The sequence below is a fragment of the Truncatella angustata genome, assembly GCF_020726525.1.
Source record: "Truncatella angustata strain MPI-SDFR-AT-0073 chromosome Unknown BKA67scaffold_15, whole genome shotgun sequence".
Taxonomy (NCBI): domain Eukaryota; kingdom Fungi; phylum Ascomycota; class Sordariomycetes; order Amphisphaeriales; family Sporocadaceae; genus Truncatella; species Truncatella angustata.
This window is the reverse complement of record NW_025763395.1, coordinates 473,959-497,861: the sequence shown is the minus strand read 5'-3', so window position 1 is coordinate 497,861 and position 23,903 is coordinate 473,959. Positions and strand designations below refer to the sequence as shown.

At 49.7% G+C, this 23,903-nt stretch overlaps 9 protein-coding genes across 9 annotated transcripts; 4 read left to right on the top strand and 5 right to left on the bottom strand.

Moving 5' to 3' along the window:
- Positions 1-1,145: 1,145 nt before the first annotated feature.
- BKA67DRAFT_615055 (uncharacterized protein) lies at positions 1,146-6,608 on the bottom strand. The gene is made up of 3 exons (XM_046105427.1): positions 5,659-6,608; positions 3,745-5,607; positions 1,146-3,574 (listed from the first exon to the last, which is right to left on the bottom strand). Exons 1-3 carry the CDS (start codon positions 6,595-6,597, stop codon positions 1,223-1,225), a joined length of 5,154 nt encoding a protein of 1,717 aa, XP_045950940.1. The 5' UTR covers positions 6,598-6,608; the 3' UTR covers positions 1,146-1,222.
- Positions 6,609-8,554: 1,946 nt separating this feature from the next.
- BKA67DRAFT_589122 (EthD domain-containing protein) lies at positions 8,555-9,236 on the bottom strand. The gene has a single exon (XM_046104423.1). The coding sequence runs from the start codon at positions 8,989-8,991 to the stop codon at positions 8,593-8,595; it is 399 nt and encodes a 132-aa protein (XP_045950939.1). The 5' UTR covers positions 8,992-9,236; the 3' UTR covers positions 8,555-8,592.
- A 629-nt stretch (positions 9,237-9,865) lies between these two features.
- BKA67DRAFT_146324 (uncharacterized protein) lies at positions 9,866-12,194 on the bottom strand. Its single transcript, XM_046095093.1, has 4 exons — positions 10,911-12,194; positions 10,374-10,794; positions 10,058-10,195; positions 9,866-9,971 (listed from the first exon to the last, which is right to left on the bottom strand). Exons 1-4 carry the CDS (start codon positions 12,059-12,061, stop codon positions 9,963-9,965), a joined length of 1,719 nt encoding a protein of 572 aa, XP_045950938.1. The 5' UTR covers positions 12,062-12,194; the 3' UTR covers positions 9,866-9,962.
- A 1,055-nt stretch (positions 12,195-13,249) lies between these two features.
- Positions 13,250-14,306, top strand: BKA67DRAFT_528643 (uncharacterized protein; the record flags this gene model as incomplete). Its single annotated transcript, XM_046098968.1, has 2 exons — positions 13,250-13,477; positions 13,536-14,306. Coding segments are annotated over 2 exons (999 nt in total), but the record flags the coding sequence as incomplete, so codon positions are not given.
- Positions 14,307-14,315: 9 nt separating this feature from the next.
- On the bottom strand, positions 14,316-16,255 carry BKA67DRAFT_146255 (uncharacterized protein). Its single transcript, XM_046095091.1, has 5 exons — positions 15,951-16,255; positions 15,134-15,903; positions 14,852-14,986; positions 14,695-14,804; positions 14,316-14,646 (listed from the first exon to the last, which is right to left on the bottom strand). The coding sequence occupies exons 1-5, from the start codon at positions 16,051-16,053 to the stop codon at positions 14,325-14,327; spliced, it is 1,440 nt and encodes a 479-aa protein (XP_045950936.1). The 5' UTR covers positions 16,054-16,255; the 3' UTR covers positions 14,316-14,324.
- Positions 16,256-16,598: 343 nt separating this feature from the next.
- BKA67DRAFT_528698 (putative efflux pump antibiotic resistance protein) lies at positions 16,599-18,484 on the top strand (the record flags this gene model as incomplete). The annotated part of the gene is made up of 5 exons (XM_046098974.1): positions 16,599-16,858; positions 16,919-17,077; positions 17,129-17,290; positions 17,348-17,866; positions 17,926-18,484. 5 exons carry the CDS (start codon positions 16,599-16,601, stop codon positions 18,482-18,484), a joined length of 1,659 nt encoding a protein of 552 aa, XP_045950935.1.
- An 883-nt stretch (positions 18,485-19,367) lies between these two features.
- Positions 19,368-20,767, top strand: BKA67DRAFT_596432 (uncharacterized protein; the record flags this gene model as incomplete). The annotated part of the gene is made up of 2 exons (XM_046105298.1): positions 19,368-19,663; positions 19,714-20,767. The coding sequence occupies 2 exons, from the start codon at positions 19,368-19,370 to the stop codon at positions 20,765-20,767; spliced, it is 1,350 nt and encodes a 449-aa protein (XP_045950934.1).
- A 668-nt stretch (positions 20,768-21,435) lies between these two features.
- Positions 21,436-22,159, top strand: BKA67DRAFT_528633 (uncharacterized protein; the record flags this gene model as incomplete). Its single annotated transcript, XM_046098966.1, has 2 exons — positions 21,436-21,796; positions 21,867-22,159. 2 exons carry the CDS (start codon positions 21,436-21,438, stop codon positions 22,157-22,159), a joined length of 654 nt encoding a protein of 217 aa, XP_045950933.1.
- A 903-nt stretch (positions 22,160-23,062) lies between these two features.
- BKA67DRAFT_542761 (uncharacterized protein) lies at positions 23,063-23,787 on the bottom strand (the record flags this gene model as incomplete). Its single annotated transcript, XM_046101154.1, has 4 exons — positions 23,063-23,341; positions 23,436-23,534; positions 23,674-23,706; positions 23,782-23,787. 4 exons carry the CDS (start codon positions 23,785-23,787, stop codon positions 23,063-23,065), a joined length of 417 nt encoding a protein of 138 aa, XP_045950932.1.
- Between the last annotated feature and the right edge of the window lie 116 nt (positions 23,788-23,903).

Genomic DNA, 23,903 nt, shown 5'->3' with positions numbered 1-23,903 from the left:
ATTGCCGGTTTAACATTGAGCCTTTCATATGGCAACTCGGATATTTTCTGGCAAAGAACCTTCGGGTTTCGGCAATCTGGATTGGCAAGCGGCGCGCTTGTCACTAACGAGAGCTTTGGCATCGTCTTCACAATCTCGTAAGGACATACCGGCTAAGAAGCAATCGAAAAGGCCAGTGGATCTATCGTTATTCTAAATCAATAGAATGGCCCCTTGAGCTTGAGTCGCCCTCTGATAATGCCAAAATCTAGATAGTCCGGTGGACCATGACGCGAGAAATGAGCATCATAGCTTACTGTGCAGTCACAAAAACGAGTGCGCAACATCATAGATAGGTAATTTTATCTGGTACAATGCCACATTATTATCTCGCATACTATGACAAAAAACCGAAGGAACGATAATCCGGTATTGCTCCTCTGGCATTATATCTTATACACATTGAGCAACCCAATTTTCAGGGATCCATCAAACACAATAGCAAAGCTGCATAAAATTTAATGAGTGGTAAATAAAGGAATCGAGTTCTCTTCTTCTATATGTTCACGCCCAGGAGTGGTACCTAAATAAGGACACCCCCCCCCCCCCCCCCCGTCTAAAGACATAGAAAGAGGACTACTACGGGGTATAGTACTACTGATTATTGGCCTTCAAGAACGGGTATACTTCGGAGCACATACTTCATGGTGATGCGTCTGCGGGCGATGAATACTGGGCAGTCGCGGCTGATGGGAGTATGTGTGAAGCGTCATGTTACATGTATATTATACAGAAGTTACAGGATTTCGACGTTGCACTCTTGGCGGTCCTAGTCTAGCGCGTACTTCAGCGGTGCATCTGCGACAAGCATTAGTTTTTGGCCAACAGGCAGCTCACGGATCTCGGATCTGCCAGGGTTATGGTGTTGCTTTACTAATAAGTTAATTCTCGGTTAACACTATGTCAAGATATAGAGGGCCTTCAAAAAGCTGAAAGCATTTCAGAGGTTGAGAGTGAGCAGTCGCAGAGTCCCTTGACACTTTTTCTATTCACGTAAGATCAAGAATTTAGAGAAGCTAAGCAAAGATTCAAGAAATGTCAATTCCAAGATTACTCCTGTCTCAAAATAAGTCTATCTAAATATGGCTATTCTAAATTTCATTCTTTCCGGTAACATTACCCTCATTCAGTGCTACTAACACATATACGAATACTAAGTCGCGGTTCAAGTTGCTCGCCTAGTCTAGTCTTGAAACTGTGTTGAGAACCAGTCCACCATGGCGACCACTGTAGGGTAATTCCATGTTAGCGTCTGCGGCACCTTGACCTTGAGTACGCTCTGGAGTTTCTGTCTCAGCACGATGGTCATCACACTGTCGACTCCAATATCAGACAGAGCAACCCTAGGATCGATATCCTCAATGTCGGCAATCTTTAGGATCGACGCGAGACACTCGCGAAGCTTCAGATCCAGCCAAACCTTGAGCTCCGGGAGTTTGGTGGGGCGATTGCCGCCATCGTCCTTGGTCTCCTCTACAGGTGCCGAAGAATCGCGCGCTCGTGGGCGGCGGATGGCGATCTCCTCGAACATTGCGCATGGAACCGGCTCGCCTTCATCAAACGCTAGACTGCGTGTCACGACCGAATGATCGACATCGTATTTCGAGAGATGCTCCCATGCGCGGAAAGCTTCGTCGGCCGTGACATCCGTGATGCCTTTGCTCTGGAGCTCCAGATTGAGGAACTCAGACGTGCCCATTCCCATGTTGCGCCATGCGGTCCATTGGAACGCGATGGCGTTATCGCCTTGGCTCCTGCGGTGAGTGGCGAGAGTATCGAGGAAGGCATTGCCAGACCCGTACGAGCTTTGACCGGCTGTGCCAACAAGCTGTCCTATAGAAGAATAGAGGACGAAGAAGTCAATCGTACCAGGAGGGAAGGCTTTATGGAGAGCAAGAGCACCGGAAATCTTTGGCGACAACACTCGTTCGAATGAATCTGCAGTGGTATCAACCAGGAGACTATCCTCTAGCACTCCACTGGCATGAATTACACCAAGGACCGGAGGTAGAGAGAGACGATCCAGTATCTCGAGCAACTTCTCATGTGCATCTGCTTTACCAACATCAAGAGAGATGACGTGAATGGTGGCGCCTAGACTCTCCATAGCCTGGATTCTAGTGAGGATAGGAGCTAGGCTGTCAGATGCGCCTGCCCATTGGTTCCGAGGCGGAAGCTCACGACGGGAGACGATGACAATACGGCGTGCTCCTTTCTCAATGAGAAAATCGCATGTTGCAAGACCAAGAGAGCCGAGACCACCAGTCATGACATAGGTGCCTTCAGGTTTGGGCAGCAAGGTCTTATTGCTTGAAGCTGGCAGACGTTGGCTCGCCGAGAAAGGTCGAAGGCGTGCAACCCTAGGCACACCGTCGATATAACGGATAATGTCTTGTTCCTGGACGTACTTGAATGGCACAGCAGGGAAATGCGATCCATCGTTGTCAATCAGCCCACCCCAAATGTCAGAATGCTCGGACGCAACGATGCGAGCCAGACCGTACAAAGCTCCTTGGGCAAGCGCGGTATCCGACTCGGCGGCAAAAACTCTATCCGTGACGATGAAGAACCTGACAGGAAGGTTGTTTCGGACAATGATCTTCACCGCTGTTGCCACTTCCCAGATGAACTTCTGAGCCAAGCTCGCAATATCCCCAGAAGCCTCAACTGGCCCTGGGCAGTACACCACTGCTGAATCTTTCTCGCGCAGCAATTGTGATACGTCTGCCTGTTTGAGTTCTTCGGCAGTATTGAGCTTTATGACCTTGGATACATGCTTCTGCAAGTCTTCGCCATACTGGTCAAGTATCTTGGTATCCTGTGAGATCAAGACGGCTCGCTTCAGGGGCAGAGGTTTCTCGGATAGACGGGCTGGGACCCAGGCCATCTGATGAGCCAAGCTATCCACGCCGCTATGGACTCCAGAACCGCCGTCAACTTCGGTAAGAGTGATCCCTTTGAACTGGGCCAATAATTCTCCAAGTACGTTGAGAACAGAGACATCTGCAGACCGGCTCTGGGCATCATCGGTAGCATCAGATTCCGTGACGTATAGGTAGTAAACCTTCGGGGGAGGCTCGCTGGAGTGTATGATCGTCCTGTCAATCTTCGAAACGATGCGTAGCTTTTCATCATCGTGGAAAAGAGTAGAGCCTACCGACGCAGCTGAGTCCAGGGTAGGAGCCCACGAATGAACGTCCCACGTTATATCCTTGTTGTCTGGGTCGTTATCAACTTTCGCGATCATTTCCTTTGAGTTACCATAGTGCTCAGTGACAGCCCAGGGGAAGGCAATACCAGAAACTCCGACCTTGGTGAGATAGTCGATGGAAAAAGTACTCGGCAAAACAGTACCAATACGCTTCTTGGCGCCATCTATGTCAAAAGCTGGGGCACTCTGACTTGAAGGCTCGAGGCTCCAGCGGGCAGCACTGTGAGTGACCCAAGAGTGGTCATCGGCAGAGCTAAGACGAGATGCAACTTTTACGTTGTCACCGTCAACGACAATCTGGACATTGCGTAACTCCTCAGTAACCTAAAGAAAAGAGATTCGAATCAGTCTTGCTCAGGAAGAAGGCGCAATACAAAAAGAATGGAACAATGCTTCACAGCATAAATGTTCACCTCCTAGATAACCAAGGTTTTCTGGCGTGTTCATTTTGAAAAGGCAACAGGACGCTGTAATGACTGAAGCTAAGGACTTACCGCAAGGGGAACACGTAGTGACATGTCCGAAAGGACAGAACCACCAGTAGCTTGGAGAAAGGTATTAACGTAGACGGCAGCAGGGATGATGTTGGTACCGTGAAGTTGATGTGGTCTAGGGAATGGCTTGTTGCTCTCGTTAAGCTTGGTGTTGAAGAGACTCATGTTGGTACCAGCAATGGCTGTGCGTTGACCGACCATACTATGCAGGTCCACATCATGTGCACTATCTTCAGCGAATGAACCTGTAGATACCTCCTTCCAGAATGGCTTCTGGCTCCATTTGAAGCCTGGGACTTCGCTGGACCATCTGCGACCGCCTAATAGAGCGACGTAGTCGACACTGGCACCCTTAATGTAGAGTTGGGCAATAGCATTCAGAATGCTTTTCTCGGCAGGCTTATCCTTCCTCATGGTGGAAATTGTGGTGAATTCCTTGAGATCCATCTCCAGAAGGGTTTCGTTGACGGAATGCAGGACAATGGGATGGGTCGAAACCTCGAGGAAAATCCTAAAGTCATCTTCAACCGCAGCGTTGACGGCAGAGGTAAGCCAGACAGGGCTCAGCATGTTGTTGACCCAATAATCGACATCTCTAAGAGCCGTTGTTCTGCTATCCGCCAGCGAAGTAGAGTAAAGCTTGGCTGTTGGCGGCTGAGGATTGAGGGCACCGGAAAGGGCCTCTTTCAGCGGTGTCGCCAAGCTTTCAAGCATGGGACTGTGAAAGGCGATGTCAGTCTTGACTTGGAATGTCTTAATCCCGCGCTCCTTCAAACTGTTGGTGTACTCGGTCAAAGGAGCAACCGCGCCGCTGACAACACATGACGACGGAGAGGAATCAATGGCGGCCACGATATCCTTTCGGTCGCCCAACTCAGAGGAGACTTCTGCGAACGGCAGGTTGACCAAAAACATCCCACCAAGGCCTCGGACCTGAGCATAAAGACGTGCACGTCTCGTCACAATGATAGCACCCTCTTCTGGGGTGAGACATCCCGCGGAAACGGATGCGGCGATCTCTCCCACCGAATGTCCGATTACTGCATCAGGATGAATTCCGCGGGATTTCAGGAGTCGGTCTAAGCCGACTTGTACCAAGTACGTAAGGACCTGGATCTCCTCCGAAACTTGGAAGACTCCGCTTTTCAGCTTCTCGAGGCCCGAGTAGCCAAGCTCCTGGGATACAATGTGGTCGATTCCTGCTATAGTTTCGTAGAAGATAGGGTTCTGAAGGAGTTCTTTCCCCATGTCCGCCCACTGGGCACCGTGTCCCGAGAAGACCCAGACAGTTTCTCTGCTAACACCGGTTTCGGAGGTGCGCCCTGAAGCGACCCATTCGCTCGCGGCACCTTTGGCAAAGGTTCTAAAAGCCTCAGCAGCTTCCTCATGGCTGGAAACAACGAACGACGCGCGATAGTCGTGATGAGCACGACGCTGTGCCAATGTGGTGGCAATAGCCTTGAGGCTTTCTGACTTGCCAGCGCCAGCGATCCATTCAGCCTGAGCATTACCCTGGATAGCAAGTCTCTTCTCCTGGGGAGCTGAAAGCAGTAGCAAAGTAGGCTCGCCAGGCTTCCCGGTCGCAGCAGGGAAGGAAACCGGGGCCTGCTCGATGACAGCGTGGGACACAGTGCCGCCATATCCGTAAGAGCAAATGGCAGCGCGACGAGGGCCACTGGATTCTTCCCATTCCGTCTTCTCTCTTACAACATGCAGTCCAGAGTTCTCCCAGTCAACCCTTGTGTTAAGCTTCTGCAGCCTTGCTTGGGGCGGAATGAGACCCTTGTTCACAGCCAAAACTGCTTTGACGAGACTGATAGCGCCTGCGGCAGCTTCGAGGTGACCGACATTCGGTTTGATGCTCTATTCAACTGTTAGCGTGAACCACTATCATAACTGCATGAAGTTACTTACCCCGATATAGGCGGGAGATTGTGATGGACGCCCAGCGCCATACACTGCAGAGATAGCAGATACTTCGGTGGGATCACCAAGCGACGTGGACGTTGCGTGAGCTTCAATGTAGCCTACAGTCAAGGGATCGATGTTGGCTACCTTGAGAGCCTTCCTGGCGACTAATTCCTGTGCCTTGGCGTTAGGTGCCATGATGCCGTTTGTCTTACCATCTTGAGCAACAGCAGTGCCCTTTAGGGTAGCAAGTACCCGGTCGCCATCGGCTATGGCGTGGGAAAGGCGCTTCAGGATGAGTACAGCAGCACCCTCACCCCTAGCATAACCATGGGCGTCGTCGTCGAATGAAAGACAAACGCCGTCTGGTGAAAGCGCACCGGCCGAGCCTAGCATGTAGAATAACGCTGGAGACAAGCAAACGTTGACACCGCCAACAATAGCAACCCTAGACTCTCCGCCCAAAACAGCCTGCCGCCCGACATGTACGGCGCACAAAGAAGATGCACATGCCGCGTCAACTGCGGCACTAGGGCCCATAAGGTCAAGGTGGTATGAAATCCTGTTGGGAATTCCGTGCGCTGTTGTGCCTATGCCCATCCATGCTTCGATGTTGGGTATATCTTCAAGAAGTAGTCTCGAATAGTCATCCGAGTCAACGCCCATATAAACAGCGGTATCAGAACCTGAGAGGGATTTTGGATTGATTCCAGCGTCCTCTAGAGCTTCCCATGTGACTTCCAGCCCTAGTCTCTGGTGAGGGTCCATCTGCTCCGCCTCCTTTGGAGAGATGCCGAAGAAGGCGGCATCGAAATTCTCCAGGTCTGGGATGAAATTGCCCTTGGAAATCGTCTTTTCAATAAACTTTTTGTTTCGAGGATCTCTCCGGATCCAAGGGTCCCAGCGCCAGCTAGGGTTTTCTCCGGAAGCGTCTTTCTTATCCATCAGGAATTGCCACAGCTTCTCGGGGTTATCATTCCCTCCGGCAGTACGACAAGCCATCCCAATAATTGCAACATCGTCGAGTGCAAGATCGGCTGTAGGGAATAAAGTATTGGGAGAAGCGGAACCAGAAGCGGAGGGAAGAGAAGAAGGAGCAGAACTCTGACGAGTCGAAAGCAAGGGTGTAGAGGCCATGTTTACATCGATTTCCGAACGGGTCAATGCCTGTTTCGCGATCACGCCTCTTGACGTTCTCCAGAAGCTCTATCTGGTAGATGTGATCAGATCCACGAGGGCTGTAATATAATATCGCCCTCGACTTGAATCGGATACAGTCTATAAGATTACAGCTGAATAGATATGATTGGAGAAAAGAATGAAGGCAGCATGTCTACTTAACAATACAAAAAAGGAGGATGACTGAGGAAAGATGTCCACTACTTATATGTCCCTGATAGATCCTCATTTTCAATATAGACAGCAAGGTTGCCGGATAAACTTACGTCTAAGAGCCGCCATGGACGCGCGATTGTGAAATCACACCACAATCAAATCCCATACCCTGCCTTATCATTTTCTCCTTGTAAACTGCATCATGCACGATGTGTATCATGAAGATATGCCTCATGGGGTGAGCATCATCGGCTCCGTACGGGGTTGTGAATATCAATCCAGGCCGAAGCTGAGGAAGCCGTCGTATTTGCTTAACGGCTATGGCATCCCTGTCTCGGTGATATGGCCTTCTATGCTTATCCTGCAGAATGATCTGCATTTACTCAGCATTCGCTTCGCGTGTATACGTACTACGCTTTATTTGTGACTTGTTACCTAACGGTTACTTTTCTACTGATTCGCAGACTGTTGGTGGGCGGAACTTCCGTCTCAGGAAAGATTCTCGTTGGTCAGCCGGTACCCTGCACTGCATGATATGCGGCATGGGCCGTAATCCTTCTGCAGAAGTTCCACATAAGCGAATGCATAGATCCTTGAATTGCTAGTCTGCTTACAGTAGGTACCTTATCTTCTTCGGGGTTACACAGTAGCAATGCCTTACACTTTCGGTCGAACCGTTAGAGATGCAGGTCCACCTCCGAAAGGCGTAGGAATGGGCCATGGATTATCAATCAACGCTACATCCCCGAACCGCCTAGACTATCAATCACAACATCACCAGCCTACCAAAATGACCTTATCCGGTTTCGGTCTTATGTAGAGCAGCCACGCCTGAATCGATGCTAATCATTGGTATCATCTTCGTGCAGCAGAAGGTGAAGTTTTGCCTATTCAGCCTCTATCGGTCCCTGCATACGACCCTTCGTCCTACTGTCGCATTGAAAGCACCACCGATTTATCGGGCATCGGGGATAAACATATCTAGATCTTATCCATTTGGCCGATAAGTCCAAACTGTATTTGCAGTAATCACATGCTAATCATACCACATTTTTTGGAGGATGTGTCAAGCTTGTCGCTGCTGCGTAATCGAAAGGCGCACAGTTCTCATTTATGATAATATACCTTGTAGTCCATACTTCGAAGCGAAGACCCAGGTTAGTTTATAGGATATGAAATGAAGAACGCAAAATTATGTAACCTAAGACATACGACTGCATTCTATATGGGAATTCCAGTGTATTGCGCCAACCAAGGAGGACAAGAGATGGGGTTAATCGTGCGATGAACCTCCTTGTTGTATTGAATGGGTTGTTCTATATACATATAGGAAACCAGCCTGGTATAGTCGCGCGCTCGGCAATGGGATGTCGTGCATCGGCCACATGCCTTAGTGTGGCGGCAAGTTTGCATCGGATTTTGTACCAAGTGAATCAGGCGCAAAAAGGGCTTGCTCCACACACGTTCATTATGTGGCTAATTTGGCGTCGTAGCTAGACGACGTGCAAAAGGGCTGCATCTAGCACATGGCCAAGAAAACGTGACACAGCAGTTCGCCGCCGTATAACTGCGTACGAGCATATACTCCAGCTCGTGCTCCATTGATCAAGAGACAAGAGTTTCGACGATCATACCCCTCATCTGGTCTCTAATAAAGAGCTTGTTCTCGTCTTCTAGCACCTTTGTTGCATGTTCTGTCTCGTACATCATTCTAGAGAAGTCGGCAGCATCCTCCCTGGTCTGAAATGTCACCTCATTGACGATGTCGTATGGTACTGTTGGGGCTGGTTGTCCAAAGACGGTGAATGGATGGCCATGGGACGGATCCGATGCGTCGTGCTGGATGTATCGTCGCGTGTAACACACCAGCCCCTTCGCAGTTTTGGCGATCTCCAAAACCATCGGCGCGTGATTGGCCTCATAGTACTCCCTAAACTCAGCGGGAGTAAGGTTTGGGTTCCGCTTGAAAAAGAGGAGCATTGTGTATTGTGGCTCGCTCGGCATGTTGGGCAGGACTAGTGTAGGGCTGGTGAGTGGGTTTCGAAGCTATGGTGATATGCGTTGCGAAGATGGTATGGTTACATTTAATTAAGTTCAGGTGCAGTGTTGTTTATAAATTGTTTGAGCGCCTAGATCGAGCTGTTCGGCATGTCAGATTAGGTACGGACCGAACAGATTCGGGGACCGAATGTATTATTTTGCAAATTTAAGGACAAGTGACCACCGAAGGATCAATTTTTAGAAGGGGCCAGACATTCTCTCATTGTTCTCTAAAACTGTACTAGTCAATATCATTACGCCCTTGCAGAAAGGATTCTAGAGGATACACCTGCAGTCCAACACAATCCACATTCCTCGATTGCCGAAAGCCTGGTAACGCAAATCTAGAAAACCCGATTTATCTTGTTGAACGTAGGTTGTACATGAATGAGTAAGTACAGCCATTTGCAACTTCTCTATATCCACAATGTTGAAAAGATGAAGAAAAGAAAGCCCCGAATACCCGTTGGAAGGAGGGTCTTGTGGACCCCAGACTAACTATCCCACAGGATTTCTTGATGGCATCTCACCTAAAGGGTGAGGGTATTCCCAACCATCAAACGGGACGTCCCACCAATCTGACTCAAAGATATTTCCTCCATGGCTGATCCAAAGGGTGTCCCCGACTGTGGACTGATACCCCGAATCAGGCGGTTCTGAGAGAACTCTTTCCGTACCTGCCCTGGCTTGTGAAAAATTCTGAAGCTCTGGGCCTGTACGATGAGACTCTGTGTTGTTCATGTGCCAGTCCACTTCCTGATAATCAGCAAGAATGACGTTTGGAGAAGTCCGAAGTAGCGGGTTCGAATTATTCGGAACACTTATGGTGTCATCGAAGTTCCAAGATGAGTGGCTGGAGCGAAATGTGTCCCATGGATAGATACCCGCGGTAAGCAATTCTAGGTCGCCGGACTGGCCGGTTTCAATTGCTTTGTTCAACTTGGCTGACTTCTTAGTGTAAGCTTATGACAGCCAGAGCGAAAGGAGAGCAACAAAAGGGTTAGGGTTATAGGGCATTAGCAAGGCGTACCAAAATGCGTAGTGGCTTCCAGTAGATGCTCAATACCCCTAATGTTGTCTTAATGGTCTTAAGCTCTTCCGAAAGCGGTACAGGGACCTGTCCGGATTGGCATCCCGATCCAGCTGACTGCATCGTGTTCCTGTATGACTAAAATTAGGAAGCAATAGTTAGCAGGGTACGACATAAGAGGAGCATAAACAACGAGCATGTAAGTCCCGCTCAGCAATGACTTCACCAATGGCATTGCCATGTTCCAATGTTACCTTGGCGTCATGCGGTGGAGATGGCTGCTTCGGGCGTCGCATTGGTCCCATAGGCTACGTACCACAAACACACTCCCTGCCACAAAGGTTGCATAACCGACGAAAGGCCATAGCCTCGTAATATCTAAGTCTTCTGAAGCAAACTGTTTTAAAAGCTCCGCAAATCCAGTCGCATGTTGAAAAGTCATCTCGCCGTTCTGCTGCACTGATTTCCTTGAATCTGCGGATTCGGCAAAACGACCCGAGAACATGGGGACTCTGGAAGCATACAGGAGCATTTGACTGAGGTAGTATACGGATGTCACAGATGTGAGAAGCTCAGGGCTCTCCTCGTAAACTTCAGCTCGAGCCTGGAGTTTAGTAAGAGGTAAGTTCAGAGACCGTCCTTCACGATCGAGAAGCTCGGTCAGTTTGTTTAGTTGAACGGTTCGTTGCGGGTCAGAGCTGTTTAGCGGTTCACAAATGAAAGCTTTGACTTTGGTCCTAGAGAATTATTAGAATCTAGATTCCATAAGACTTAGGTGAGTACATTGAGAGATAATGACAGGGTTAGGGAACATGCCACAACTATGAAAGGTCACAAAGTCAAACGCACTTACCATATACCCAAAAGCTTGATAAGTTCTGCCATCAACGAACACGGCGGCAAACCAGACTGGCTCGGGGGTGAGGACTCGGTGCTTGTTGTCCAGTCCACTCCCATCCGTTGGCCTAGCTTGAGCTCTATTGCTTGCGCCAGCCCTCCGTTCCCAAGTCTTGCTGGTAGGGGTAAACCCATGACCTTCTCACACACCCTCGATGAATCCAAGGGCTGACTACCGATAAGGATACTGCACCAACTCGCCCAGAAGCACCGTCGTTTTATCTCGTGATCGAACTGCAGGTTCCGGTACGCTGAAGGAAGTGCACCACTACCATGCAGCCTGTCATAGCCGAGGAGCTGACTAAGTTTGTAGGCCAGGGATGCGTGTATTATGGAGCGATGGATCTCACCCCTAGAGAAGTAGTAAAGCTCCAAAACTTGCAAGGCTTGTATTCTGACGAGCGTGGGCTCGTCTGCGTATGAGAGGGCCTCTCGACTTGCGGCCCGTGCCCACGACCAAGACTTTTCCGAAAGCTTTGGCATGGGAATTATCTTGATATTTTCTTCGTATGGAGAGTCGACTTGCTCCAAGAAGGTAGCCGCATGCGCGAAGATGGCACGAAGAAGGTAGCCAGGTATGCCATCCTGCCGATAGAGCTGGAATGCTACGGTCTTGTGAAACAAAAGCGTAGCGTTGTAGACTCGCTTGAAGTATATTTCCAGAAGTAGCAGGCCAACTTCCGTTGAGGGCAATTCGGCAGTTGCGGTATCTTCAGAGGTATGGTTGAGGTTGGGGTCAGGAATATGTTCACGTCTGATTTCATCTTTACCATCGTTTTCAACGATGCGTTGCTTCTTTCTTGAGCTCAACGCTATAGAAACTTCAGGCTGTTGAACATGCTCTACAACATTGACCTGCGACGCTGCTACCGCGGCTGCTGCCTTGGCCTCGCTCGTCTTCTGCGCGATGCGTCTTCGGTTTGGCGGCGATGGATACTTGCACACGGCTCTTTGCTTGCGGCACCTCATACATGACGGGACATCACGGTCGCACCTGAGCTTCTGATCCCGGCATCGTAAGCATGCAACTGTTGGTCTTGCTTCCGTGTCTTGCTGTTGTGGCGCCCCGTACGTCGCACCGATTTCTGTGGAACTTTCCCCTTCCATCGTGCCCTATCGGAGATGGATGAAAGCCGGAGGGATAAGCAACGCCGAAAGAAAAGTCGTTGGGCCAGGTGGGATGAGGGTTGGGAAGGGTCCGAACCGAGCTAAGTAGATTCAGCTCATAAGAAGGATGAAAAAGGTTCGGACCGACCATTAATGTAGTACCCAATCACACTGGCAGTGCGTACATCAGCGGCACCAGCATCGCAGCGCTCAACATCACGTCTTCCTGAAGGATCGCGACTTGCATTATCACGCATACTTTCGCGATGTCAGATTACCTTCGCGTCCCAAGGTCCCCGGTACACATGCAGTATGTTGCAGAATGTCTGAGCCAGGGCTTCGTACGATCAGATCGGCTATTCCCCGTTCGGTTAGAGACATGTGTCAGCGCTTTGCCTACCTGTCATTATACATACCATCCTTCAACTGCGATAACGGGATTAACCGGGCTGGCAAACTAGATTCGTTATAGCAGCCCATGATATAGATTCAGGCGGCAAGACTAGCCGCCCATGGAAACCCTCCACAAAGCCGCTTCGATGCTGCTGTTTCTGCCATCTTACGTGGGGGGGGCTACCTGGAGCCAATTAGGCGGCGGCGGCAAGCCCTTGTCCAGAACGGGTTCCGTCTGACACGGTATTGTCAGATTCTCATGCAACATCCATTTAGTCCTTGCGATATCATTGGATAAGCTGTGAACTATCAGGCCTGGCTAGATAATCCTCGTAATATGTAATGCTCGATTGCAGGAATCTGCAGCAGATTGTGGTGTCCAAAGAGGGCATTCCGGAAGACTCCCCCGGAGCGGCGGCAACCCCACGCCGGCAGCAGTGACCATGACTATTGGCTGAATCAGATTGTCGTTGCGCCATAAAAAAAAAGACGAAAGTCCTTTCCTGCAGTCATCATATGCCTCAGCCTGAACCCGCCACTAAGCCCCGTGCAACCCTGAGGGTGCGCGTCTTTATCGTGATGCGGAAAGGACCCTGCCAAGGTGGCATCATTGAGCATTTGAAAGGCTCCACCGTATATATCAGCTTGACTAGGACGTCATTGCTTTGCATGGTCGAAAATTCAATTGCGCCAATGTGAATTCTCGATATCATGACAAAGTTATTCTTGTAAGCATCGCGCGCCCACAGCTGCTTATGTTGCCTCTCCGATTTCGGCTAATTTCAATACAGTCTTGGGGCTACCGGCCATATTGGGGGCGCAATAGTGAATGCCATTTGGGCACAACTTCCTGAGGTGGAGGTTGCGGCTCTTGTTCGAGATCAAGATAAAGCTGCAAGGCTCGAGAAAGCGTACCCAAGGATACGGGCGATCGTTGGCGACATAAGGAATGTGAACCTCATAGAAAGCGAATCCAAGGCCGCCGGCATTGTGATTAGTATGTCGTACAAGGCCCCTGTCCAAGTCATGGAGTGTCTCCAAACTCACACGTCTAGATGCGGCTCCTGATCAGCTCAATGAGAGTCCTGCCGCCATAGAAGCAGCCCTCCGGGGGTTGGCCTTACGACCTAGAAAGGGCTTCTATATCCAGACGTCTGGTGCCTTTCTTGTTGGGGAAGACGCAGGCGGGGAAAGAGGCACAGACATGCTATGGAACGACGTACAGCATATCGAGCGCATTATAACGATGTCACCTGACCGGTACCACCAGCGCACCGACCAGCTTGTGAGACATGAATCCACCGACGTGAATGTTGCTATTGTTTCTCCGACAGTTGTGTACGGTCTTAGCAAGTCAACTCAGAACCAGATACCAATTACGATTCGCGACATCGTAGCAACTGCGAAGCGGCTCTCAGCAGGATTCACCATAGCTCAAGGCAGGAACATTTTAGGTTACGTCCACGTGAATGACCTCGCGGATATCTACGTCAAATTAGTCGCCGACGCCGAGAGAGGCAGCGCTTCTGATGCGCGATTGTGGGGTCCACATTCTTATTATTTTGCGAACGGTGAAGAACTTACGTTCGCTGAGTATATGGAAGCCTTAGTCGAAACTCTCAAGGAGAGAGGAGTTATATCTACGGACGTCATAAAGGAGATCGGAGCTGAGAGCAACGTTTCAGATTGGAAAATTGTCAATGCGACTGCTGTCGTTCATGGTTACGGTATGACTGTTAGGTGTCAAAGTGAGAGGGCGCAAACCTTACTTGGTTGGAAGCCAAGGGAAAAAAGCGTAAAGGAGACACTGCCAGAGGTTGTGGACCTCATTTTGTCGCGCGAATTATGGTGAATAGTATGAAATTTGAATTCACCCCGAGACTAGGGCTGCGCCTAAATTAAGCAAAACTCCGAGCTGATCGATTGTGGCATTCCAAGCGTCCAACTTGAGCTTATTCGAACTTACTTGGCTCTGCTTGGAAGCATCTATAAGGTCCCCAAAAAGGTCCAAACCCATGCGCGGCATGGACTTGTATACATCATATTCCAACTGCCACTCTGAACGTGTGCTTGCCTCCCAAAGTGCTTTAGGCGAAGGGAGGGGAATCTCTCGAAAATTATCCCAATTATCACAGGGTACCCCAATTTTGATTTGTACCATCTGTGTGATAAGCAGCCACACTATGACTGTCCTACAATCTTGTTAGAAGTAAAGCAAACAGAGGTTTTAGAAAAACTACCTTCTTCTGGACTCGGCAAAGACCCAGTCTTCCCAACTAAAACACGGATAAAGTCTCTCGCCTTGGTAAAATGGCTCATTACACAGAATCTTGAACTTATCGCATAGATCCTACAATAGTTAGACAAAGGTTTTGTAGGAGGAGTTGTACCTCATACCGAATACGTGACCAGCAACTCCAGGTTCATGTCCGGTTCAATCTTTGAATTGTCGATGATCCGCATTATGATATATATAACCTGAGCTTGTATAGCCGCCAGAAGGTCTTCCTTTGAGAACTGCCGCTGATTTGTCTATGCTCAGCATCAGCGATTGTTACGAATTTGTTTGGTAATACTTGTATATGCTGGATTAGGAGCTGATTTGAGACCAATGAGGCTGTGCGGAGGTATGATGCTCTATTCGGGGAGTCTTTTTTGTGAAGAAAAATGAGTGCCAACCTTTTCAGCCGAAGAACGTTGCTCTAATAAAATTGTGCGCCATAGGAATGGCCTGGTGTCAGGATTGTGGGAAGCGAACATCTGTGCTATACCCATACAGTTGACTAGAGGCTTAGGGAGGGCAGGCTCTGTATCGCTTTGGAGCCGGAACCAATGTCCGTGTATGAAAGAAGGGAGAGTCTCTCTGCGGAGCATCATTTGTGGAAAAGCGCGAAGCATCTGCATGACAATGTTGGAGGTAAAACTTGAAATGAGGTCTGGCATAACGAGGGGAGCCAGGAAGTCAGAGTATGACCGCTCGAACAGGTGCGCAGGCGCGGAGAAGGCAGAGACATAGTCGTCTCTAGGGGCCCAAGCAGTCCAAGAGAGTTTGCTCTTGGGACTTGGCGGGAGGATACCAGGTGCGATCAAATCCAGTGCATCCCAGTCCATGTCCACTTGCGCATCGTTGTTGTTTGTGGGCTCCCCAGGCGCGCACAAACCATTGAACATACCATTGATGCCGCCATCAGTCAATGGAGTTGGAGAGAAGACCGGTGCCGCATGCTCTGCCGGTTGCTGAATCGCAGCCTGACTTTTGGATGCAGCAGGGGCGGTAGCTATGGATGAGTCGTAAACACACTCAAGACCTTTATTGGTACATCTCAAACATTGAGGCTGGGAGTTGCACTTGACTTTAGCCATCCTGCAAGCTCGACATGACACGACACGAGTTCGAGGACGATGTTGAGCACGACGACAGTATGATACATGTCGATTGTACGGTGTTTCTATTATGCAATTAAAACGTGTAAGCAGTGGCAGAAAGCAAACGGACCTTTCAAGAACGGTTTGTGACAGAAGCCGCAGAGCCGCATGGGCCTTGGCGACGAAATTGTAGGGGACAACTCGCTTTCAGGATCCATAAAGTGATCCGACATGGGGACATATGCAAGGCCAAAGATAAGAGTAATTTGCTTTGCAGCTCGGAGCAAAATGGTCAACAAAAGTGGAAGATGAATTCCCTGTCATTCCGTACGGCGAAAATGGCCGAAAGGTGAGACTCAGAGCTGCGGCCAATCTGGCCGACGTACATGTGGTCTGTGCGCTGGCCCCCGATTCGTTGGCCTTTGGTACTTACAAACGGACAAGAGAAAGTTGGGGGTGTCTGTTTTTTTTTATCTTCTTATTTGCAAAGCAGATTACTAATTGTACACTGTCCCTACGTGCGTCCTGTATATTGCCTGCCACAATATTCAGCTCCCACACCATCTACCTTCTACCATAATCACCTTCCACCCCATTCATATTCTACCACATTCAACTTTCATTATTGATCCCTCACCGTCTTGGTGCACTGGTTCAATCCATAATGAGTCCCACGGAAGACATGGGAAATAGTGTCCAAAAGGAAAAGGACCCAGCGTACTCCAGTGGCAGCATCCAGACGGCCAGCATGGATCCCGCTTCCCAGACGCCCCCTGATATGTCTTTTAAGCAGAAGGAAGATGAAAGCTCTAGTCCCAGCTCCACCTCCATCCCAGATTCCAGCCCAAGAGATGTACATGGTTGGCGATGGGCTCTTGCCGCTATCTCTCTTTACATCGGAGCGTTTGTCTATGGCCTTGATGGAACCATTGCCGCAGATATCCAATCTGCTGTTGTTGAACAGTTTGGTCACGTCGAGAGTCTTACCTGGATTGGTACTGGTTTTCCTCTTGGTTCTGTGTGTTTCATATTGCCTGGGTATGCTAGGTCTCATCCACGGGTGTATGAGGAACGTAAAAACTAATTTCGTCATTGCAGATCTGCCATTTACGAAATCTTCGACCAGAAAGCTGTGTTCATTGGGAGCATCATTATTTTCGAGGCTGCATCTGCGCTCTGTGGTGCAGCACCTAACATGGACGCTCTCATTGTCGGCAGGACAATTGCCGGTGTTGGAGGGTGTGGCATCTTTCTTGGGTAGGCATCCCCACGGACTTGTCCGATATTCAAACTAACAAATCCTGTCAGTATCATCAACTACTTTACCCTCTGTACAGCTGAGCAGGTACGTGGCCGCTACATCTCGGGTATGGGTGCTACCTGGGGATTGGGTGCTGTCCTCGGTCCAGTTGTCGGAGGTGCCTTCTCTACATCTCCGGCGACGTGGAGATGGGCTTTCTACATCAACCTGTAAGTCAATCGATAGACAACATCATTATAGATTACTGTACTTACCAAGGTATCAAGCGTTATTGCAGCTGTGTGTGCACCTGTATACATCTTCTATCTCCCCTCTGTCAAGCCAACCAGCGATACACAAACTCCGATTCTTCGAAAGCTCAAATCTCTCGATTGGGTTGGCTTTGTTATCGGTACCGCAGCAATCGTGACATTTGTCATGGTCTTGACTTTCGCGGGCTCAACCTGGGCCTGGAATGACGGCCGTACCATCGCCACGTTCGTTGTATCCGGGGCGCTGTTCATCTTGACCTTTGTTCAGCAGTACTTCCTCATTTTCACCACTCGTGAAGCACGCATGTTTCCCCCACAAGAGATTCTGATAGACAGGACACAAACCCTGTTATATCTCAACACTGCCATGGCCGCTACCAACATCTACGTACCGCTCTTTTACATACCCATTTACTTCGCCTTTACGCAGGGAGACACGGCACTGATGGCTGCCGTCCGCCTGCTCCCATTCATTTGCTTCCTCGCATCGTGGAGCCTGCTCTCTGGGTTTTTGATTCCGAAAATCAACTACTAGTAAGTGCCCATCTTCGTTGCCGTTTTCTTGGCCGCTTGCTGATTGCGCTCGACTGTAGCTGGGTTTCATACATGGTGGGTGGGGTCCTCATGCTGGTTGGTAGCGCGACTATGTTTACCGTGGGTCCTCATACTCCCATAGCCAATGTTTACGGCTACAGCATCATACTCGGGGCGGGCACCGGCTTTGTCTTCAACCTCGGCTTCACAGTCGCAGGTGTCACAATGATGACGAAGACGGGCTCCGGCCTTGATGTCCAGCGCGTTTTGTCCATGCAGAACCTCTCTCAGCTGGGTTTCCAGACAATTTGCTTGCTCGTAGGCGGTCAGATATTCCAGAGTCTTTCCATGAAAGACCTGACTCGCATCCTAAGCGGCATGGGTTTCTCTGAGTCCGAGATCAGGAGCGCCGTTGCAGGTACTGCGAGTACCTTGTTCGAGTCCCTGGACCCCGCGTTGCAGGAACAAGCTATCGCGGCTATCACAAATGCCATGAGCCGAGTCTACATTCTTAGTATAGCGGCGGGTGCTATCACCATCATCGTCGCGTTGTTGTTGAAAAAGGAGAAACTCTTCCAAGGGAAAGAAGACGTGATGGTCATTGCAGGCGGTGCTTAAGATCACTGAAGCTTAGGGGGTGGTGCTAGAGGTGTAAGAATGTGGGGATCTTTGGAGAATCCTATTGATGTCTTGCATATCTTGTACTGGAGTTATGGGACTTAGATTTACTAGTGTCGCTATAGATAGACTTGAGATGATAGGTAATCACACTACTTACCTTAGTTTCCTAAGTTAGTGTACATGCTTGGATATCTCTGTGCCAACTCCTCTTTGCTAGAATTACCTCGATGCTCATCAGCGGGGGCAGCACGCGCAAGAGCCCGAGTGTCGGCTGAATGCAAATGACCGATCGGAAAAGAATTCGAGAGGAACAGGTCTCGAATGACGATCGACATTTCAACGAAACAGGACAGACTTAATTTGATGTCGGTTCAGGATTCGTCCGACCTCTTCGACCTTAAGCGAATGCGACAGACCCCACTATCGTTCACCCAGACCCCCCAGCTTGGAACACTCGGTCAATTTCATCTGTGATTGGATGCAAAGGACTTAGGCTCCCTCCAGCATAACCACGTAACCTTAGTTCTTAGGTTAGTGGTATCCCCCGGGTCTCACAGCCCCATAACAGTTGAATGCGATTGCGACAACGTAGTCCAGGCTCTCGACCTTCTCGAGCCCCGCCGGGCGTGACAACTACATCTGATGCTGTCGGAGAGAACGGAGAGCACAAAAACACTGAATGTTAACGTATATATGCTACAATGTCTCTTGATAAGTTGAATCGTGGAATTGTGAAGCAGCAACTATATTCAACAAGCACACCTCCACCAGAACAGAACAAACTACCGTAGCGCCTGTTCCGTTGAGAGACGCTAATTGGAAACCAATATAGTCTGACTAGATTATCATAACAACTCTTTTAATTCTTCTCTAAATTGCGATGCCCTCAGGCGGTTTCAAAGTCATAGTCGTCGGGGGCGGCCCCGTAGGACTGACAGCAGCCCACGCGCTAACCCGTGCCAATATCGACTTTGTTGTCCTCGAGAGACGATCTTGTATCGTTATAGATGCCGGTGCTAGCTTGGTCCTTGTGCCAATGGGGATGCGTGTTCTGGGACAGCTCGGACTCCTTGACTCCTTGAAGAAAGTCAGCAGTCCACTACCTCAGATTGGCCGGTGCGATCATAACGGAAATGATCTCGGCGTTATGACGATCTTCGAAGGGATAAAGAAGAAGTGAGCCAGCCGCCCAATCTAGTGAAGAGGAACCACTAATGAGTCTACAGCCATGGCGAATATCCCAGGGTACTTGGCCGACACGAATTGACGAAAATACTCTTTGAGAGCCTCCCGCGGGAGAGCCAGGAACGCATGCGACCAAACAAGCAAGTCCAGAACATCTCTACTTCGAAAGACGGCGTAACAGTGAGTTGCACTGATGGCACATCCTTCGAAGGAAGTATCGTCATTGGGGCAGATGGCTGTCATAGTCCTGTACGGGAGCAGATGCGACTCATGGCCCTTAACACAGAACCTACAAGCGGCGCTGCCCTTAACGCGGAGAATCCATACCTCACAACATACCGGTGCTTTTGGGTAAGGTTCCCCACGAAGACTGGCCTTCAGCCTGGGCAAGTGAATGAGACTCACGGCAACGGGCTGGGAATTCAGGTGTTTGCTGGCGATGATACTGCGGTCATGGGACTGTACGAGCGCTTAGAGAAGCCGACAAAGTTGCGCGCTCGGTATACTGAAATTGACGAGGAAGCTTTCGTTGGCCGCTGGGGTCATCTGCCCATCGCTAAAGGTGTGACCGTGCGAGACGCTTACAACGCACGTATACACACCGGTTTAGTTGATCTCGAGGAAGGGGTGGTGGAGCATTGGAGCTGGGGCCGGATCGTACTCGTCGGCGATGCTAAGCACAAGTTCACACCGAGCACCGGGTCCGGATTCAACAATGGTGTTGCCGACGTAGCAGTCTTGATGAATCAGCTACACAGAATCGTGGGCAGCAATGACAATCGCCCTCAGTCGCAATCTACAAGTCCATCTATGAACGATATCACCACTGCTTTCAAGATTTATCAAGACACTCGATATGATTCTGTCAAAGCAGGCTGTGAGCAGTCATCTGGTGCTACGGCTATGGCAACCTGGCAGAGCACAGGGTTGTGGTTCTTCGATAAATACATCTTCCCCAGTGCTTTCTTGCAAAGGTTTCTGGCCAATCGAGGCTCCAAAACCATTGCGAAAACACCAGTTCTGGATTTTGTCAGTGGCGCTGAGCCTATGAACGGAGTGGTCCCCTGGGTGCAGCCTATAAAGTCCAGTTTCTAATTGTCCGGTTTTGTGCACAATGCACATGTACAACACAAACTCTCCTCTATATTACAGATCTGATTGACTTTAGCACAGCTTTTATTTAGGGTTGAATCAGTTCACATCTTCCATAGATTATTGTTGCTTGGCAACAAAATATGAATCATTAACAACAACCCTCTCAGCTTAGATCACTTAATTTCCTGATGGTCAGCACGCCGCTGTTTGGTCCAGGGTACGCAGCATTAACTGACTAACCTAGCGCGCAGTGTTTCTAACCTTAGGTTACCAAATCTTGCCAATCAGTCCTCCTCCAGATTGGAACCGGGTTATTTGCAAGGATGACCAGAGGTATGTTGCTGCAGCATTTCGAGCTGTACATGTACAGATTGATCGACTGCGTGGTATTTTGCCTTTAGCAAACACTTTTAAGGTTCTTGAATGATGTAGATCAAGTCTCTTGACGATATTCCTGGTTGAATAATATGACTGATCTCATCGCCAGCGTTTAGTGGGGCCTACGGGGGGTCAGCGTCAATTGTGCGTCGCGTTGTAAGAACCATGGTCAATCGCCGCAGTCCCCCGGTATATAACTTTCATCGATTGCTCTATCCAGCCAGTGCCTGGCCAACGTCCAATTTTTGACTGCTGGTGTGATTATTGTCCATCTCTCGTACGCCGAAATAATGCAGCAATTCTTGAGCCGGCTTCCACGGCCAAAAGTCACCCACCAGCACGGCTGCCATATATTTTTGGCTCCGAGGAAATCGGTTTGGGGAGTCAGCCGGTATTCTGATCATGAGGCCCCCAGAGCAAACGCGTCGAATGACCGCCTTCAATCAATATATAAATTCGACAAGGGCCCAGAAAAACGGGGTCCACAGCCATTAGAACTCCGGTTCTGGAGATGCAAGCATACATGGCGAAGGGCGTCCGTCAACACCTTTCGCTGCTTGCTGGGGTGCACTACGGGAGACTTTGCTGCCATGTGGTTTCTACAGGCCTATTTTCCGACGTTAGGTCTGGGCCCGACGATGGCTATTGCCAGTAAGGACTTGATTCTTCAGAATATATCCCTTCGCAGCGTAATCGACGCCAATGCTGATACGTAGAGTAGTGGCAAGTGGCCTCACGACTTCCATGGTGCTGGAAACTGTTCTTCTTCGGCTTGGTCGCGACAGCTTGACTTGGCCGGCAGCCGCGAAGACGGCTGCCGGCATGAGCCTCATCTCGATGATCAGCATGGAGGCAGCTGAGAACATCGTCGATTACCACCTTACCGGCGGTGTGGTGGCACTGCATGACCCTGTCTTCTGGGCGGCGGCTGCACTTTCAGCTGTGGCTGGCTTCTTAACGCCACTACCGTACAACTACCTACGCCTGAAAAAGTATGGAAAGGCCTGTCACTAAAAAGAAAACTCGTATGGACAACGATGTGTGTAGGATAGCTTAGGTGTGTATCATTCATTGGTATATAGTTCGTCCCACTCATTAAACACTTGAGCACTGCTAGTCCTCAGACTTCAGTCGACAAATTCTAGGTGCTACTTGGCGGGCTCTGCCATCTACTGTGCCCATAGTCCTGGTCAACTCCCCGCTGGATTCTAATATGTTGGTAGACACCTCGATAGTGGCATAATGTCCCCCGTCGCTCGTCTTCTTACTAGCACTGACTGCGCCGCTTTGCTTGATATTTCCAGAGTGCTAATCGAAAGCGAACACGTAAAGCGGCGGCTAAGTCAAAGTGACGCTCTCACTGCCGTCTAAGAAACTAAAGCCGTCGTCCGAATAATTGTTGTAAATGACCGTACGGTCCCGACGTGGGGCGATAACAACCAAGCGATGTTGACCTTGGCAGATCCCGCGCTCACTTCCATGAGAGTGTACTCGCCAGCATTCGGACATCAATACGAGACAGTCGGAGTAACATTTCCTGAGAGGTACGGTTCGCGATATGGTATGGTGTCGGGGCGTTTCGGTACGTGAAGGAAAGCGTCGGATTCACAACTTGGGCACGGCGCGATATACACCCTGTAGTTGCGCCCGTATGATTCCCTGAAATTGTAGCATGGAAAAGATTTATTTCCGCCATATTCCGGTGATATTGTGTCCGTCTGCCAATAGACTTGCTTCGTGCTGTTGTCGGGCGACCACCAAGGATCAGCTATGGAATTCCCACTTTAAATCATCAACTGCACCGCTGCCAGCCATGCCATAGCCATCTCCGTCGATTTTTGTGAAGGCCGAAGTACTTGTCGCGATCGCTATATTAACTCAGAAGACAGGTTGAAAGCAGTGACGCGGACCGATGTTTCACGTGGAACTTGGGAGAGTTGCGCCCACTAAGTCGACTATAGGCGGGATGCCGCGCATGCGAACGATGAACATCGGACGCCCGCTTTCATGATTGTCCATCATGGCAATCCATTTTTCCCCCCGAGAGATTAACGCTTGATCACGGAGTTCTAGGCGTCCTTTTACCCGCCTGGCAGCACCCGTGATTAGATGGGCAGCGAAGATGTCCCCGTCGCAACTCTCGGCAGGATACCCGGTATACACATCCTGCCTTCCATTGCCGCTGAAACCGCACGCCTTATCTAACCTACAGAGCCAGAGTATCATGAATTATCTGATTGCCATAACTAATGATAGGCTGCGGAGGGGACGCCTTGCACGACCGCGTTACATTGACAATATCATGCGTCGTCGGCGCTAATGGAGTGCTTGTGGTTGGAGATGGATCAAAGACAATGTCATCAAGGTATTTGAACTGGCCTAACCGATGCTGTCAATAGTAAACAAGTTGAATTGAATGTGGACTGGGTCGGGGTGGAGATGCTGCACGCGGAGGTCTATGTCGGCGCCGGAATCGTCCTTCGTCACACGCCAGCGCATAAGATAGATGGAAACCTGTTCAGGCGTACAATCATTCGATACCAGATCTTTCTCCCTGTAATCTAGTATATCCAATCCAATAAGTAGAACGTTTACTATCTTCTGAATGACTAGGGATAGTCGTAACGCTGGCTTACACGCATGGCGTCCCCGATTATGACGTCGAAGATCAATACCACGTCCTTCTATCGGCTGTCGAATATGGGAAGCAAATTGCTGCGGGGAAGAAGATAGAACACCGGTATGTCATCTTCTACGC